At 37.6% G+C, this 18,503-nt stretch overlaps 1 protein-coding gene and 1 long non-coding RNA gene across 7 annotated transcripts in view; one reads left to right on the top strand and one right to left on the bottom strand.

The window, feature by feature from the left end:
* LOC104145552 (uncharacterized) overlaps positions 1-18,503 on the top strand; it is a 145,741-nt gene that overhangs the window by 22,159 nt on the left and 105,079 nt on the right. For all 4 annotated transcript variants that reach the window (XR_011140999.1, XR_011141000.1, XR_694362.2 and 1 more), the window contains one exon: positions 14,368-14,515. This is a non-coding gene — a long non-coding RNA (uncharacterized lncRNA). The remainder of the gene's footprint in view (positions 1-14,367; positions 14,516-18,503) is intronic.
* GUCY1A1 (guanylate cyclase 1 soluble subunit alpha 1) overlaps positions 1-18,503 on the bottom strand; it is a 37,927-nt gene that overhangs the window by 13,940 nt on the left and 5,484 nt on the right. The window contains exons 2-3 of one of the 3 annotated variants that reach the window (XM_068942369.1): positions 15,746-15,974; positions 1,062-1,473 (exon numbers count right to left, since the gene is read on the bottom strand). In XM_068942369.1, the coding sequence (XP_068798470.1) occupies positions 1,062-1,310 (249 nt within the window). In that variant the 5' untranslated portion in view covers positions 1,311-1,473; positions 15,746-15,974. Of the gene's footprint in view, positions 1-1,061; positions 1,474-4,420; positions 4,518-15,745; positions 15,975-18,503 lie in introns of those variants that run through there. The other 2 variants (XM_068942370.1, XM_068942368.1) reach the window with 2 other exon arrangements.

Here is an 18,503-nt window from a genome sequence, read left to right as displayed (position 1 = left end):
ATTGCAAAAACAGATCTGCAAATGGATTTAACAGCATTCCAGCACTTTTAGTAAGATACGCTGATGTCCTTAGTACAAGTAACAGAATTACAACTAATTGTGTGATTATACAGAGATGGCCATTCACTCTCCAGTCCCAATATGTACCAGAGGGTTCCTTCACACTTTCCACAGAACCTGAGGCAAGCCCGAAGTACTGAATATTATGCAGATGCTTTTTAAATACTGCTTTACTTTGTTCTTTAAACAGACAACATTATTCGTCTCTACTCAAGCAAACCACTGTGCATGCACTGTTCCTGTCTTTAGTGGAGTTGAACAGGGACATAAGAACCCCTTTGTGAAACTGCTGTAGGCCTTCTTCATTTTACCTAAAAGATATTTATTATTTCAGTGTTTCAGTATTACTATTGCATTTCCTATTTGCACAGCTATTCTGTTCAGTCGTACAGGGCAGAGAGTAAGAAATGGCTCTTGCTGTGGGGAAACTGGAACCTAGGTGTCAAGTTCTGTAATATTTACTCATTTAAGTCTATTAGCTTCAATAAATCTCACTCAAGAGGAAAGTCCTGTTAATTTTAGTTGAACTATTTGCTTGAATAAATGCTTTGTATTTTCTTTTGCATTAAATAGACAATGACGTTTTTAAAAATAATGTATCAGAAATCTTTATCACAGCAGATGAAAACAGCTATTTTAATTTTTTTTTTGTGATAAGAGCTAATTTTCTTAGCAGTATAGATTCAGTTAGGTGAATTGATCAGGTAACCACGTAAGTTAAGTAATTAGGTAACGAGGTGGTGTTTCTCTTGTTGTATCTACACATTAAAAAATTGCTGCAGAAATGCATGCTTTTAAAGGAGCAATTGGAAGGTTGCAATTATAATGCAAAAATATAGGGAAACAATGGTTGGGATGGTGTGAGAGTGAACAAAATTGATTGTGGTAAAATTGTATCCAGAAGGAATGGAAAAGGATGAAATGAGGGTTTAATCTATGGAGAGCTATACAACACAAACTTTGCTAGTGAAATATCATTATCAATATGAATATCTGTTTACCTCAGGAAAGATTAATTTGCAGATGCTTTCCGTTAATGTGTGCAGATACACTCTACTTCTGCTCGTTTTCCTTTGTGGAAGGTTTCCGTGAGCATCTTTTTCATGGACTTCTTTGCAGATGGGCAAAGCTGCTTTGGAGCTATTTTCTGTGCAGTCCTTCTCATGTTCATCAGTAATGTGACTTTGAGTCAGTAAGGAGAAAGGACATTCCCCTGTGATCTTCAAGTCTTTCAGTTTTGTACAGAACATACTGTATGAAGTCTCTCTGCTGAGATTAAGAGTAGTTGGCTTTGTGTTAAATATTTCTTTTCTGTTTACTAACAAGAGCGGAAGAAACCAGAAGAGTAGATAAGGCAACCACTGTTCAAGATTATTGGTAGTTATAGATCACTGCAGAAACAAATTTGTGCCCCTACAAAACAAAGAGGAAAGAAAAAAATTAAAGAATGAAAAAAAAATTTATTTACTCTTTTAAGTTCCTGTGATGTGCCAGTTTTACCATACCTGCATTAAAATAACGGCTCTTCTAGGACCTTACTCAGGAAAGCACTTAAGGTCATGTAGCATTTTAAGCATGTAATAATGCCTATTGACTTCAGTGATTCAAATAATTAAAGTTGTGTGCATGGTTAAGTGCTTGGTTGAATTGAGGCTCTAATGATTTAAGGCAGAGGAGCTGTTTTATCTGATTATATCTTTGATCACATTGATGAATGAGGTTTTTGAAAAAGTAGAGAGCAGACTGGTAATTCTAGCCAGAAAATGTTTTGATTCTTCATAAGCACCTATTAAACTACCTGATATGGCACAATGAAATTGGTTTGTTACGGACACTTAGATCTCTGATTACTTGATGCCTGAGGTATACTTTCTATAATAGAGAATGTATGATTAAAGTTAGTACTTGCACTTCTGGAACAGCAGACCATCCAAGACCAGCAGTTAGCACCCCTCATAAAAGCCGCTAACTGAGGAATTTGACCACATGGAGCAGTTGCTTGGAAATACCAAAGGATGTTATGCTTTACAGATAATATCTTTCAGACAGCACACTGACAACACGGTTGAACTTTGCATTTTAATAATTGATCCCTGTTTGTTACATTTATTTCAGTAAGACTTAATCTGAAAAGGCTCTTCACTTGAAGATTTTATTTTCTGTTGACTGTCTCATTGAATCAGATCCCTTCATCCTTCTATAATGCTATAACAAGGTAATCTTTGAGGGCCCTTGATGGGTCTGCAGCTGAAATGTTCTATCTGTCTTTCTGGAGATACAGTACAACAAGGATTTCTTTCAGAGGCACTGTGGCTTTAACCTGCCTATGCACCACACCACTTATTCCTGCGCCTGAGACACCCAAAGGGCTTCTAGGGTCACACAGCCACTGGACCAGGGTTTAAAATAAACAATATCCTGATACAGATGATCCAACTGCTATTTTCCAAGCATCTCTAATGGCACAGCAGAGGAGCGCTGCAGAGCCAGCGCAGGAGGCAGGGATAAGAGGAGAAACAAGCAGAAACCACTATGGCTGGACCTGCTGCTGAAAAAAATGTTTGGCAGAAAAGGCCCTTGTAAAATATGCCATAATACTGATGTTGCCAAGCCATATATACTTTCAAAAGTATTAAAGTCTTATTTTAAGAATGAGTAACACAATGCTAATGACAAGTGGTGAGGAATGTTTAAATAATATTCTGTATTTCTGATTTTAGTTTTTATACAGAAAACATTCATTTGTTTCTCCTGCATGGATATCAGTAATGCCTTATTTTTTATTGCTGTATGCGTAGCAAATGAGGCAGTGAAAATTTTCAAGCAAGAACCACACTCAATATGTATATATTAATATATACATTGCTTTTCTTATAGTATAAATAGTTATGTCTATATAGAAGTATTTTCCTTCAGAAGTCATTACATAAGCTCAAATTACTTCAGTAAAAAAAGAAAAACACAAAAACCCAAAGATCCACCTTTTCTTTGGTTATTTGGATTGCTCTGTGTACTGAAATAAATTGTTAATAATAATAATAAATAGTATATATATGTACATGAACCGTTGTCGAGGAATAAAAAGTTATGGCTTTGATGAATCTTATTTTTATACTTGTACGCTTTGCTGAAATGCAGCCTTAAATTTCAAGATAAAGCTTTAATTTATCAAATACCACCACTGAAACTTTTTTTTAATTACGTATACTCGAATTTCAGGGGGAAAAGAAAACTTTCTGAAATATGTTTTTGAGAAAAAATGTTTAAGTATGGTAAGATAATAAGACATTTAAAGTATCTCCCAGTGCATGAAATAATGCATTTGCATGCTGTTCTGTTATGTTATCTGTCAGTGAAAAATGAAAGACTGAGTTAATAAAGGTTAAATTAGATACCAGCAAATATTTAGGGCATTTGCATAAGAACAAAGGTAGTGACTAACCTTAAGCAATACCCATGAGATTCTTTTCCCACAAGTGGAACTATTTCTCTGTTTTGAGAAGACAGAACAGTAATCTGGAATTATTTTGGGATTCACTCCCACACTACTGTATTGTATTTTAATTAAATTATATTTCATGTCATTGGAAGAATGTCTTACAGGTAGAATCATCTCAGCGATGGCAAAGATGGCATCATTATACACCTGGAAAGCCTGCAGCCTCCAGAAGCTGCTAGGCTGGAAGCAGAGGTCCCAGAGGGTGGCCATGGGCCAGAACTTCTCTGGGGGAAAATGGCATGAAGGTCCCTGAATCAGCAGAGCTGCCGGACATGCAGCTACTGTGGCTGCAGCTTCTTGTTGGAGTGTAGGCAGCCAGCCTCCCATGCTGCAGTGCTCTTGTCCTCCTCCTCTCCTGATGGGGACTGGAATCTGTGCCCTCGCTCTGAATGTGACCTTGGGCTCCTGCTAGCTGCTGTTTATGACCAAATCATCACTGACTTGCAAGAAAGTGCAGTGAGAACCATGAAGTTGTGCCAAAATAGTATTATTACAGTACAAATCTTTAAATTCCAAATAATATCGACACAGTTCCTAATGGAGGTTCCCTGCAGAACTATTTTGTAACTATCCTGAAGTTCTTGTTTTTCCAAGAGGACCAAGGGATGGTCCTTTGACATCATATATACCAGTTCTGGGATAAACTGGCCTCTGCAATGACAAGACACCCTAGATCAAATCTTCAGGAAAGCAAAGTAGAAAGCCTAATTCCTTGACACTTCAAAGGATTCAAATAGTGAAAAAACATGCTAACTCCTCCTTAATTAAAACATTAATTCCGCATTTGTTATCTTAAATGCATCTTGCACTTGATATAACTAAAATTCAGAAAAATGTCTCTTGTATTACAGAAAGACTTACCTCACTCATACACTAATGAGTGATGTTTAAAGGTCTGTCAGGAGAAAAACAGTGAATCACCATTTCAGAATTTACAGAAGGATTTTCAGCAGTAGAGTGGTCCTTAAAAAGGCATGGGAAAGATGAGATATGGGATTCATCACAGGTTAAATCACACAGTTCTACATGTGTTTCAAGAATGATGAACCCCATCCCTCCCATTGTTCAGAACATTTAAAGAAATTTTCTGACCATAACGAAAAAAAGAGACACATGAGGAAACTTGGAAAAAGTTTCTGTGCATACATTTTCTCCAGACTGTTCAGGGAGACTTTGACAGGCAGGAGAAATGGGCCAGCAGGAATCTGTTGAAGTTCAACAAGGAAAATGCAAAGTCCTGCACCTAGGGAAGAACAGCCCCCTGCACTGGTACAGGCCAGGGGCCAACAGGCTGGAGAGTCCCTTTGCAGAGAAAGACCTGGGGGTCCTAGTGGCCAACAAGTTGACCATGAGCCACCAGTTGTGCCCTTGCAGCTTAGAAGGCCAACTGCCTGCTGGGCTGCATTAGGCAGAGCATTGCCAGCAGGTCAAGCTGGTCAAGCAGGCCAGCAGGTTCCCCTCAACTCAGTGCTGGTGAAGCCACATCTGGAATGCTGGGTCCAGTGCTGGGCTCCCCAGTACAAGACAGTCATGGACAGACTGGAGCAAGTCCAGCAAAGGACCATGAAGATGATTAAGAGACTGGAGCATCTGTCTTACAAAGAGAGGCTGAGAGAGCTGGGACTGTTTAGCCTGGAGAAGAGAAGACTGAGGGGGAATCTCATCAATGTGTATAAATATCTGGTGGAAGGGTGTCAAGAAGACAAAGCCAGACTCTCCTCTGTGGTGCCCAGGGACAGGACAAGAGGAAATGGCAACTGAAACACAGGAAATTCCATCTGAACACAAGAAAATGCTTTTTTACAGCAAGGGTGCTCAAACACTAGAAGAGGCTGCCCAGAGAATCTGTGGAGTCTCCCTCTGTAGAGATACTCAAACCTGACTGGACGTGGTCCTGGGTAACTTGTTCTAGCTGATCCTGCTAGAAGTAGGGGGTTGGACCAGGTGATTTCCAGAGGTCCTTCCCAGCCCCTCCTATTCTGTGATTCTGTGAGAGAATTCATTCAGGGGAGCAGCAAGGTTTAATGTGAATTCTCTGTCTCTGCCATATTAATTGCTGTCATATTTATATTTTGGAAGCAAATTGATAATTAAAATTAAGTAATCTACTCTAAGATCAAACTACAAGCAACCAATGTCTGGCTGAATCCAACATGGCACAGTGCCACACAAAAAACCTAAGATAGATGACCTACATAGTATAGTCATACAGTACAGTAAATTACTTAACAGTGCTCAAAATGCTTTGTGCAAACATTTCGTCATATACTTATATCTAAACTTGTCTCCCAGCAAAATGCCTTCCTGTATGCTTATTTGTATTAGTTGCTTCTGAATATTTTCCTCTACTAAAACATTTCCTTGATTATAACATGAAATACAACGCAGTGAATCAATCATACAGTAAAACCACCTAATATTAAAACATCTGTTTATAAGATCTAAGCAATGCCACTTGCTAACAGTAGCTAAAGTTGTTTTATAATATTAACTCACAGAAGTGGAACAAAAATTAGAAGCCATATTAATTTTTTTTCTTATTACAAGATGAGTCCTTTGTTCAAAATGGAACAGAGTATGATAGTATGCTGTATTGTCACTTTTTTATTTTGAACTGTACCCAACTACTACTTTGTTAGATAAACTGCTGCATGTTGAACAACAATTTAAAAAAAAAAAGTTTTTGAGTTTGTTTTGCCACACTGGCAATATATCTCTGATTGAATCTACCTTTCTGCAGCACCAGAGAGTATGCAGTGCCTGCAGGAGCTCAGCATGGTCTGGGAGCCATTGCTTCAGCAGAAGTAACCGCTGACTTCTATCTTGCCTTTATGTAAGACGGAGGCTTCAAATTCCCACTGAGCTCCAACCTCTGTGGTGTTCAGGAACCATTTCCCCTTGCAAGTAGGCCAACAGGCCTCTGTGCAGAGCTAGGCAGGAACTGTTACTTTATGCACAGGCAAAAACACAATCAATCAGACAACTCCTTCTAGCCATCAGGGTACCCATCACCCTATCAGTAATAGCTCATTGCAGATTCAACACTTGTGCCTGTCAGCAAACAAATTCAGGGAAAATAACTAAATCCTATCATTTGTATTATTAACCTGAAGTGTAATGTCTGCACTTTCTTTTTTCTGCTTCAAGCAGAAGCACCAGAATCAAAGCATCAATGATCTGAACATATGTGCGATATTAAGGAGGCATCTAAAATAGAGAAAATTGCTCAGCTCACATCAGACTATAGGTTCATACTTTAAGAAGTCAGAGTAAGCATTTACTAGTGTTGTTAAATCATGTGAAATAAGTAAGTTAATGTTCTTCAGCTGCTTCATTGTTAACCTGAACACATTGAGAGTACACTCACTTTCAAAATGTTAATTTGTTTGGGGGTTGATGCTTTGGAGAGCACAAGATGTAAATAACTGGAGGAGGTTGTCAAATCTGTTTACAAATTTCTAAGTGCCAGCGCATCATATCACATATAAAACTGCCAATTATTGAACTAGGTAGAGGACATTTTGGAGATGTGGCCTTGTGTACAGGAGTGAGATGTTTTCCTGCATCTCTCAAGGAAGAGATTAACCCATCCACTGAAGTCTACCTGTTGCCAGTAATTTGGTCCTGCCTTTAAAAGAGCAAAAACATTCACTATACTACCTGAGGACAACTTTGTTATTACCCAGGAATAATTTTAAAAATGTATCATGCATGTCATGTGCATATTAGGTAAACTGCACAATAGGGATGGAGTTTCTAATTCTGCAGTGGCAACACAAATGTAATTAACATATTCATCAGACCAAATTAGATAGAGAATACAATTCTGTAAGAAGAAAGTTGCAAAATCAAGGACTTGAGCTCTAGGAATTCCCAAACGTAGGTGACCATTCAATCCCAGTTCATTACTGCTCTTTTGTAGGTATTACTGCACAGGCTTTACTTTCATGATGGATAGTGCTGTTTTTTTCAGCATAACTATAGGCTCTTTCACTGCACTGATTTTTGCTACTTTAGCAAAGGCAGCAACTGATAACAAAGTTGTTATCTTCTGTAGATCAGGTGAGAAGAGACATGCTATTTGACAGTGGATTTCACAACAATTTACTGATACCCAAGAAATGGCTAGATTCAGCAATCTCAGGTTTGACTCTATCTCTATAAAAGTATGTATTTAGTCAGGCATTAACCCAAACTTGAACCTTTCCTTCTGAGAAGTTGTCCCTAGTTGTGATCTGTCTCTACCCTAGACCCTTTTAGAGGGTCTTGCTATTGTTATGAAATACAGTCTTACTGGTTTTTAACTCCAAAGCACTAATTGCCACTGTATGCTGTGCAAGCCCAGTTCCAATGTCCTTACTGCCAAATGTAGCACTGTTTGGGCTATTTCTAAGTGAAGTATACGCAAAACTTTTCTATAAATCACAGCACACTTTTGATAGGAAGGGAATACCACTAACACAGCACAGCACTGAGGCACCACAGGACTTACTAAACTATCTAGTGGAACTGTAGTAATTACGAAGCTAAGTGAAAGGTATACAAGCTATGATACAATAATATAACTCATAGTAATCAATTAGTGTAACAGTGCAAACATTTTATTCAATGCAAATTCAGCGTTTTAACTCTTCCCAATGACTGTCCTGTATGACTGATTAGCACAAGCTAAAAATCTAGACCTCGCTTACAAGATTTTCTCCCCATCTAACGAGGATTTTCCTCGCCTTTCTGCCCTTTTTTCTTTATGACATCTGTTTTAAATACAGAGAAAACACAATCAACCGTTTTTGTCTGTGCTACACCTCTAATGGATTCTGATCTGTGTTGCTGCAAAACTAGATAGCTAGCACTAGACAGCAAGCCAAGAGATAAGAAAATAAGTTGATTGGTTTTCTGAGAAGAAAATGAGTTATCTCCTCTTTCCCCTGTGGAATCAGGTCCCTATTGCAGTCAGCAGAAAATAATTTTCATGGAATATGTAAGTAAATGTTAAAATTGCTAGTGTATCTAATCTTAAGGTCATCATGAGACATACATTTCTGCTGCTTGAATATATTAACATTTGTGTAAGAACACCAGGCTCTGTACCTTGATTCCGAAACCATTCTTGAAGACAGACAAAAAAGAAAGTTTTAAAGTATAACTGTATTTCTGATACTGATTTTGTGACTGACTCATTTCCCTGCAATTGGCTGAAGTAAAGCCCTGATCCAAATATAGCCGAGAGAGGCCCAGACTCCAGATGTGAAAGTTATATTGCAGCCACATCTCTGGATTTGATTAAAGGTACAGGGGAACTCTAGTTACTGCAGCCATGTCTTGTCATGTGGTTAAAGGAAGGACTGATTCTCAAATCTTACTTATAAAATATATATTTGTCATATTAAGTATCACATGTACTTTCATAGGGTAAATATTTTTTCCTGTGCTAGGACCACATAACAGGGAGGAATGCTGAGAGGATAGCGTGGGAAAAATGCTCTCTTCCTGTGAGTCAAAGCCTAGCTGTGAAAACAGTCCATAGCGAGCCCAGCGGGCAGTCTCATAGCACCTGACTCTCCACTTCCCCCCTCACTCTCTCGGGGGAAAACAGCAACCCTTGGCTGTGGCACATCCTCTCACCCTCACCCCTGCGGAGCCTGGCTAGCTCCATACAGCTAAGCAGCTTAGAGTAGAAAAGGCTCCTGGAAACCCCAGCTTCCTTACACCGTGGGAGCTCTTCGAGTTGCCTGTTTGTGGACATTTTTGCTATTGCTGAAGCAGGGCTAAAGATACCTCATAAACACTACAGAAAACCCCTTGTGGGCATCCACAACACATGGTTTCAGCTGATTTTCTTTCTTTTTTTTTTTTTTGAGAATTCCTACTTCTGATACTGGACTGACATAACTTGTAACAGCACAAGTGATCCAGCTACACAGATAAGGAAGCAATCAAAGCAGAGGGGCTGCTGCAGTAGACAAGCAAAAAAAAAAAAAAAAAAAAAAAAAAAAAGCAATCCAAAATGTCTGGAAACTATTTTCACACTTATAAAGGAATATATTTTAAATACATTATTTCCTTTTTCCTATATTTGCAGTCTGCAAAAGTACAATACATTAATGAGCATTGTAAGAGGAAAGCAAGGAAATAACTATATAAGTGTTCAGAACTGTTCCTGGCTTTTCAAGGTTTAAAAATTGTCCTGAGGATGCAGAGTGTTCATGACAGTTAGCAGGAATTAAATGAAAAGATCAACTTTTTGTCCATAATCAATGAAATGTAAATTAGGATCCACAAAAGGAGAAACACTATGGTTCTAAAATATGAATTGTCAACACTTTTGCTTACTGATTCTTTCCAAATACCTACTTATACCTGGTTTTCTCAAACTGAGCAACACAAGTAATTTGAGTAGACTTATAATTTTGAGTGTTTACAAAACTGATTTCTGATTATCTCATAGATAGAAAACATTTTTCTAGCAACAAGCACAGTAAAAATTAATTGCAATTATTCTGCTATAATAAAATTGAAAGCTACTAACTTTTTTCTCACAGTGTTTTTCACTGAAATCTTTAGCTAGTATTCATGGCATCTTCTGTAATAAATGAAACAATAAACTGTTTAAAAATTACAAATTTCTAAAGCATAAAGTAACTTTTCCTTTGAGACATGTTCTGGGTTAGCTGTGAAGCATCTCCTTAGATATAAAAATAATGCTACAGCTTCTTCAAAGATGCTTATCCTACTGAGACTTGGACATGCATCTATTAATTTAATTGAAAATGAATATGTATAACTGTTTACACAACTGACACACAGGTTTGTACAAGCAGCATTGTTGTTACTGTTTTCCCAAAGATACCAGAGCATTGTAGAGCATTCTAAAACATTGACTGTAGTGTCTGATGACAATGCATATGGTTAAATACTTCCTCTGTCATTGATATTGTGTTCATAGCTTTAATGAACAGCAAGTTTTGGAAATAATGAAGTACTAAAAGTTTCCCTGAACTCTACAGACCTCAGAGAATTGTTTGAAAACTTGGTTCATAGAAAGCAGAGTGTTTCATTTCAACTGCAGAACTTTCTGACTCGATATTTACCACCTGCCACTTCTGTTTATAATGCCTGCAGTACAGTTTTCACACTGAAAATCACTGACAACTGCTTTTCATATTTATGCATAGTTAAGCACTCATGCCAACTCCTGTCGAAGTCAATAGCAGTTTTCTGAATATAATAGGGATTGGATTAGACCCTACTAGTTCGGCCACTGTTGTCACAGAAATACTAATTTGCATGTTTTCTTACTTTTGAAGTGAAATGCACCTTGACTTCTTAAACTCTCAATTTTTGCATGTAGGTGTGCAGATGTGATGGTAAATGCAGAATTGACCTCATCTGAGATTCTAGAAGAGTTATCTGCTAGGCTGCATAGGAAACTAAGAAGAGGAACTTCTAATTAGAGAAGTGATTTATCCTGCAGCAGTGAGGACATGGCCTTTTAATTTTTCTGATGAGGAAAAAAAAAACTGATTGAAGGGATCTATTCAGCCAGGATAGATGGTTGAAGATGTGTTTTCACAGCCATCATGCAGCTACTGATACTGCTTTATTTAGAGCCCAAGAAAAAGAAAGCAGCTCTGAAGAAGAGGAGAGACTTTCCCAATTGCTCTCTTCCATGGTATCTTCAATGCTGGACCAGCGGGCACCAGATTAGCAATCCTTCCTTTTGATTAAATGGTTATAGATGGTTTCTGCTGCATGACGTTGTTAAAATAATTTAAATTGCTAGTTTGGTCATTTGCACTGTAAATTGGTACCTTCATTTTTTATTTCACTGATTGGCCTGTCACTTTTCACGTGATGCACTGGGCAGTTATAGTTCTTCAGAGCCTGTCATTTTCACAATCTGCTGATTTTAGAAAGGACTTGAGTATACAGGGACTGTGAATCTAATATTTGTAAAGCTCAGATCTAAAGCCTATCAGCACATCTTGTGAGACTGAATCCTCTAAGAATACATTACAATACCAATTTCACTGTTAAACTGTATCATTTAGTTGCTTTCTAATACTCTTCTGGAAAATGGAGGAGATCTGCATTTAAAGCAGAGAAAGCTGGATAAGTCTGTGAATTTATATTGTATTTAAAACAACAGGTTTCTTTTTTCACTATAATAATGAAGCAAAGTAAAGTTGAGATGTTTCATGAATACTGGGATGCTTACTGTCTTGCACATGTGGTATTAAGAGAAATGAAAAATGGTTAATTAGTCGTGGTAAATATGCACTTAAGGACTAACATTAACGTTCAGTTAATGTATACCACTTTTGTGAAAACTGAAAATTAAATAAATCAAGAGGCAAATCTTGGCATCCTGTACAATGCTGAATTTCTGTGATGTTTGTTATTGTCTCCAGTGCAATTGCTGCAGTTATCACAGCTGCTGATCTTTCGAATCTTTCTGTTCCATATGTTTTGCTTTTCTCTTTTCCACATGAAAGAAATCAAAACGGCACAGTGCGTTTCTCAGATGACTTTTTTGCACAGGAAAAGTCAGCATATGCAAATGACAGCAGCAGGCAGAAGGCACACAAAACTAACCCAGTGCTAATTGCTGTATTCACCCCTTGTTCTATATGTGGAGCTTCCCCTTGGCATTGATAGGAGTTTGATGTGGAGACTGAGGTGAAAATGTGGCTTTGAGGAAAAAATATGCTGAAAATACGTACAGGTGGCAATTCAGCTCGGCTGCTTGTACTTAAAAACAAAAGGAACCTGTGGGAGAGACTATAGCAGAAACCTAATTTAGTCAGGTCTAGAAACATGAGATTCTTTACAGCAAATTTCTAAAGTCATTACTAAAAAATGGCTTAATGTTTTCAAAATATTTTTAGTGAAAATCAGAAGATCGCTGAAGAATGAGGCAAATGAAGATGCATGGCATATATGCTACTCTTTCAAACTTTCAAATGTTCTAAACAGCAGACAAAAGACTCATCCTTATTTTAAATCTAAAAAATATTATCGAATGCTAGGAGTTCCAATGAGTATTGCCTTCCCAGTTATAAAAACAGACATATTTACAAACATTTAGCAGGTTCCAAACCATGCATTATACCAATTCAAGTGTGTTATTTGTTGAATTGCAGCTTCTTGTAGCAATATCGAATTTGCATATTTAATCCATAGAAATAATTTGAAATTATAATGTCACCCAGCCTTTTTGAAACTCTAGTTTCTGCTTCAGTTCTGTATATTTTAGTGATAGATTGCCAGGTACAGACTGGCAAAGCAACATACGCTTAGCTTGAAAAGCTTTCCAAAGGTCCTTTGGAATTGACTTGATTTTTGTGGCATGCAATCTGAGTGCTGTCCTGAGCAAGTATGCTTCCTTGAACTGGAGCTGGAGAAATGCGGAGAAAAGGGTGCTACCAAGGGAAACAAAACAGATTAAGAGATTTGGAGGGATGGAAATCCAGAAAGGGGTTAGCAAGAATACAGTGGAGAATCTCTGATAGGGTTATACCAAACGCGGGCTTCTAAGTTCAGGTACCAATTCAGGGTTTAATTATGGAGGTAAATGGAAATTATTTTAAGCATAAGGATTCTCCTGCTGCTTTTCCTACAAGCTTTTGTGACTTTCTTGGCAAGGCTCAGAGGTCTTTCTCCCATTGGTAAAATGCAGATAATTTTTCTTAACTCACAGAGGTGATTTCACTAGAGGACTTGGATTTTGCAGAAGACTAGAATCATGTGACTAGGTCTTACCAAGAGATATGTTTGTGATTGAAACCAGTGTTCTTCTGTGATACAGAACCTGAACTTTGTGTATAGCATAAACCACAGAGTAAGCTTCCAGGAGCTATTCGATATAGAAGTACCTAGAACTGTCCACAGTTCTTGATGTCATGTGTGTAATTGCCTTGACTGCAGTCATGTTGACATCACTGTAAAATTACCGAAGTCTGAAAGATCAAAGCTCTGCTCCATTTCTCAGATTCTCAGTAGCTTTTCTCATTTATCATTGTATTATTTTGCAATGTCTGCTGTTCCTGATGGTGAGAGAGAAAAAAGGAGAGAAAGGAGATAGAGATAGGATAAAGGACCAAGAAGGAAAAAACAGAAGAAAGTAGAAAAGAAAACCTAGAGAAGGACATGGAGATGAAAAAAGCCATAAGAAAGTAGGAAAACATGGGCAATATAACAAAATAATTTGCAGAAGCACAGACAGTCCCCTTATTGATATATTGCTTTTTCTCCACTACGATCCACAGAAGTTCTATGCGTACATGCAAATCATTTTTCTATAATCTGTCAGTAGAGCTGATAGAAAATACTGAAATGATAATTTCAATGAACTTTTCAGCAATGTTGAGATTTTAGGGTTGTTGTTTTTTTGTGGTAATTACAGCTTCTGTTTAAACCAACTCTGTTGGCTGCGTATTACTCTCTGTTACATGACTATGGGAAGATACAAGTTTATCTCCCTGATTTGGCTGCTAACATCCAAATGCTAGGTTGAATGTTTTGCCTCACTAGCATCTAATGGGAGGCAGGGAGTGAAGTACCGTACTTTGTTGCATTGCTTAATGAGGTAACCCTATTTTAAAAAAGAAGTAAGAATTCTCTAGAGCTGGACATTTCATATGTTATTTTCTAGTATTTTGTTTTAAACTTCATTGATTTGTAAGCTAAAAGCAAGATATGCAGTGTTACTGATATAAGATTTCATAGATTTATATTTTATTTTTTAAAGATATTTCACTTTGTTTTTATAATATATCCATAAGGAACCTCTTTCCTTTCTCTATCAGGTTTTCTGAAATAACATTTAGTGCTGCACATGCCTCTGAGATCCCAGGGTGGAAGCCCATGGTTTCCTTAAAGGTTCTGATCTCCACACCAGCAAGGCAGCATGAACCTGCTGTACTGTCAGCAATCACCTCCCTGCCACCACAGAAGGTAGGAAGCTGTAAGAGCACTCAGTTCTTTGTCAAGGTGTGGTAATTTATGCTTTAGTGCTGAAAGTCTTTGGGTTTCAGTTCCAATACAAAACAAGCAAGGAACAAAGCTTGAGAGTCTTGCTGTAAAGGCCAGGGCTCCAAATAAGTGTCAGCTAAAGAGAAATAGTACTCTGGAGGATCTGGGCTGCACTGCCCTTACTGAGGTAATGGGTTCATCTCCGATTTACTTCATTGTGAAGTGAAAGTAATATCACATGGAACTGGTAAATAACTTCTTTGTCTCAACACTTAGCTTGTGCAGTGTTAGATGTGCTACCCAGATATCGTAGGACTCACCTGTAGTGCAGGAGCCATCCCACACCAAAGGCCCTTCAAGCACTTTTTTTGCAACCAAAATGTTAAAGAACACCCACTCTGTGTTTGCTGTTTTCTAGATCTGTTAACAGGTCTAGATCTGGACACACCACCACTGAACACATGTTTTTTCATTATACTAAGGAACCATGTTAATATAAGAAATCTTACCACACTGGAGAATGGAATAATAAGCTCATGTTGATTTGAAGCTTTGTCATTAAAGACCTAAGTGGTTCAGGGAGCTGTCACTGACTTTCCTAGCATTTACGCCAGGTCACCTGTAAGCACCAGTCCAAGGCAGAAGCAATTTTTAAATAACCTTTCATGAGGGTGGCCCTTACTAGGATGTCACAGACTTACAGTGTTGTTTATTGACTCGTACTGGTGCTCTGAATAGTAGCTCCAAGCCAGCAGGGAAAACAGTTCAGTTGTTTCTGAGGTTAAAGGGCAGGGAGACTGAACTGTGGGAGAAAACTCTAAAAATGAACCAAAATCAAATTCTGGCACTAGCAAGTCCATGCGTAGTCAGAAGAACACGTCACATAGGTTTCAAATGTCATTTGAGTATTATCCAGAAAAGAAATGCTCCTTTGTTTGAAAGTTGAAAGTTAACTTTATTGTTATCTGAATTCTTGGTAAGAGAAATCCCACAACAAGTAATCAGGCTTCACTTCTGTTATATGTGCACAGAAAGAGGATGCTTCTTAGAAAGTCCCCTCTTTTTCTACAGATACAGGAAACGTCACAATGGAAAGGCTGACAAATGATGTGTATAGCTGGGGTGTAGGGAAGGGATCAAAGGCATGGCCTAAGCTTGAGTTCCTAGGGAATAAAATAAAGACCTAACTTTCAGGATAATGAGAGGCAGTACCTCTTTCATGAATAATTTCCTGCCTAAATTCCAGATGCCAAGACGAAGACAACATCTTTTTTAAGCTTTTTGGTATACTGGGGCATCTGGAAGCACCATGAGTCTTGTGAAGTATGCGTTCTCAGCAGGTACATAAAATGGGGAGGAAAGGAAGTTTTCTATGCCGTCTAGTCTTCCTTTACGTGAAGTCAGAAAGCTTTGATGTTTCTGCTCGCAGCTTTAGGTGATGCTGAAAATTGAAAACATTTTTTTCAAATGTTTGTATGTGGCAATTTCCAATAACACAAAAGCTAATTTTCCAAATATTCTGTGACAACGGAAAAATGGAGTTCTCACAGTATTACAGGTATCTTTACAGCATATTCATGTTGTAAACCTTTGTTCTGAGTTTTCAACTGTTTTTATAACAGACAACTAAATTGCACACTGCCCATAATATATCAAACTGACAACAGGATTGCATTCCTAAGTAATGCAGCTCCTTTGCTGGAAGCCAAATTACCAAACCAAAGTTTAGCATTAAAGATCTGAATGCAATTAGTAATATTTGAGTTAAGATTATTAATGTTTTCCATGATTGTAGACTAACAGTTGTGGGGAAAAAAGTGAAGATATATAAATACCTGTAGAAGAACTCTTTTTCTTGCATATTTCTGCCAGCATTAGATAGATCAACCAATTGCAATATAGCACATTACAGCAACTGCAATAAAACTCCACCTGTATCTTTTTTTAAATGATATCAACACTGCTAGGTGCTTTTCTGTCACTGCTGCTCTCAACTTCTTATCTCATTTTTTTCCCCTATTCCAATTTATTGCTAACCAAAATCTGCCCACAACTTGGGCAAGGATGGATACTCTTTTATAGCTTTTGTTATACAGAAGTAATAATCCTGTATCTCTCCCTCTATTCCTTCTTGCTCTTTACTGCTTCAACTGCTATTTGAAAAGATTCTTTTACCTTTTAATTCTCCTCTTATCTATTGTTTAAATCTATTTCTGTATTGCTTAGAACTGCAAATCATTTTCAGAGAGAATCTGGAAGGAAGATATCATGAAACCATATTTCTTATACTATATTAATCAACAGTAAAAAAACGCACATATTTTCTACTGCCAGTGTCTGCTCTTCTAAGAGAATAATATTTACTCTGTCAAGAAGCCCAGCATTATCTCAGGCGCAAGACACTTGCACATTTCCAACTCTGATGAAGCCATATCCCCCTTGTTTCTAAAATTTACTATTGTTATGGTCAGTTATTCTACATATACTCAATATGCTGCATATCTCACAGACCTGGAGCATGCGACATGCTGATGCTCATTTTCAGATCAGCTGAAGCTTTTCAGTGTCAAACTACAAATAGAGTTTCTGCCTCATGAGCCCTATGAAAATATTTTGCAAGCCATGCCTAACTCATGAGTGAAAGATTGATCTCCTCTATGCTATTTCATTTCCTCCACACAACTGAATGTTTTTGGCTAAGAAAGGAACTACCGAATTACTTCTTAGCATTCATGTAGGCCACCATTCAATCAGTGAGATTGCTACTTGGTCAACATATGAAAATTCTTTTGGAGTCTTTGCTTAAACTGAAATATTCTTGTTTAACCTACTGTCTGGTGTAATTTATGCTTCTTGGACAGCTTGCTCAACTGAGAAATTGTGCCAATATTATATTGAATTTTGCTGGAGTTAGTGTATTTTCTCCACTGCCATTGCTGGGTGTATTATTTGTTTGTTTTAACCGCTCAGAAGGCCCAAATTATCATCAGGGCCATACACAAATATATACCAAAGTACAATGTCATATCCCAAAAAAATGGGAAATGAAAGGAAATGTCACTATGCGTCTTTTAGAAATGGGGAAATGAGGCACGCTGGAGATCACAGGAGGAAGACTACAGCAGAGCTAAGAGTCAATCCAGATCTCTTGAATAGTGTTCCACAAGTTTTTTGGCCAAGAATGTATTAGATCTGAGTGATTTACAAAATCAGATCAAATCCTACTAATATTTCCAGCCAGAGTGTAAAAATAAGTATTGGAACAAATCACTTGCACATATCTATAAGTGAAATTCAAATAGATTTTGCAGGTAAGATTCACAAAAAGATGTAGGTGCTATTCATAAAAACAGAACAGGGAAGGTATCCTCGCCCTGTGGCTTCGTGCCTAACTCACACCAGGGTTAACTTCAGTCTCTCATTCTCTCCTCATTGTATGAAAGCCCTGTGTTTATATGTAAGATGAAGGCATTTCCTCTTGGCTGGTTTTATTAATATCATATAACTTGTTTGGGAAGCTTTATCTCTAACTGCATCAATTAAAGCATTTAATTCAATCGAAAATTATTTGTAATTATTCCTATGGTGATTTGCTGAAAATTACAAGGAGAAATTTGATTTCACATTAACCAAATGGCATTACTAAATTTCTTAAGCCACAGAACTATCCTTTCCTTCAGACCATTCTTCCTCTTTGGAAATGTTAAAATTCTACCTCTAAATATGCTTTGTGAGTTCTAAGGACTTAGGCTATTTTCACTAAAATTTGAACAGTGTTTCATTCCACCAAATTTTTTTCTCAATCTGAGGCAAATGGTTTTGCACTTTCAGCTCTCTAGTGCAAATAGACAACTATGAGAAAATTTAGGCGAGGGGGAAAAAAGAAAGGAAATTAAAAGTCAGATTGATATGTGCTTTCTCCAAAGACATGGAAATTTGGCCATTTTTAGCAGTGCTATTTAAAACTGGA

The sequence above is a fragment of the Struthio camelus genome, chromosome 4 (assembly GCF_040807025.1).
Source record: "Struthio camelus isolate bStrCam1 chromosome 4, bStrCam1.hap1, whole genome shotgun sequence".
Lineage (NCBI taxonomy): Eukaryota > Metazoa > Chordata > Aves > Struthioniformes > Struthionidae > Struthio > Struthio camelus.
The sequence above is the reverse complement of the archived record's forward strand: the minus strand, read 5'-3'. Positions and strand labels throughout refer to the sequence as shown.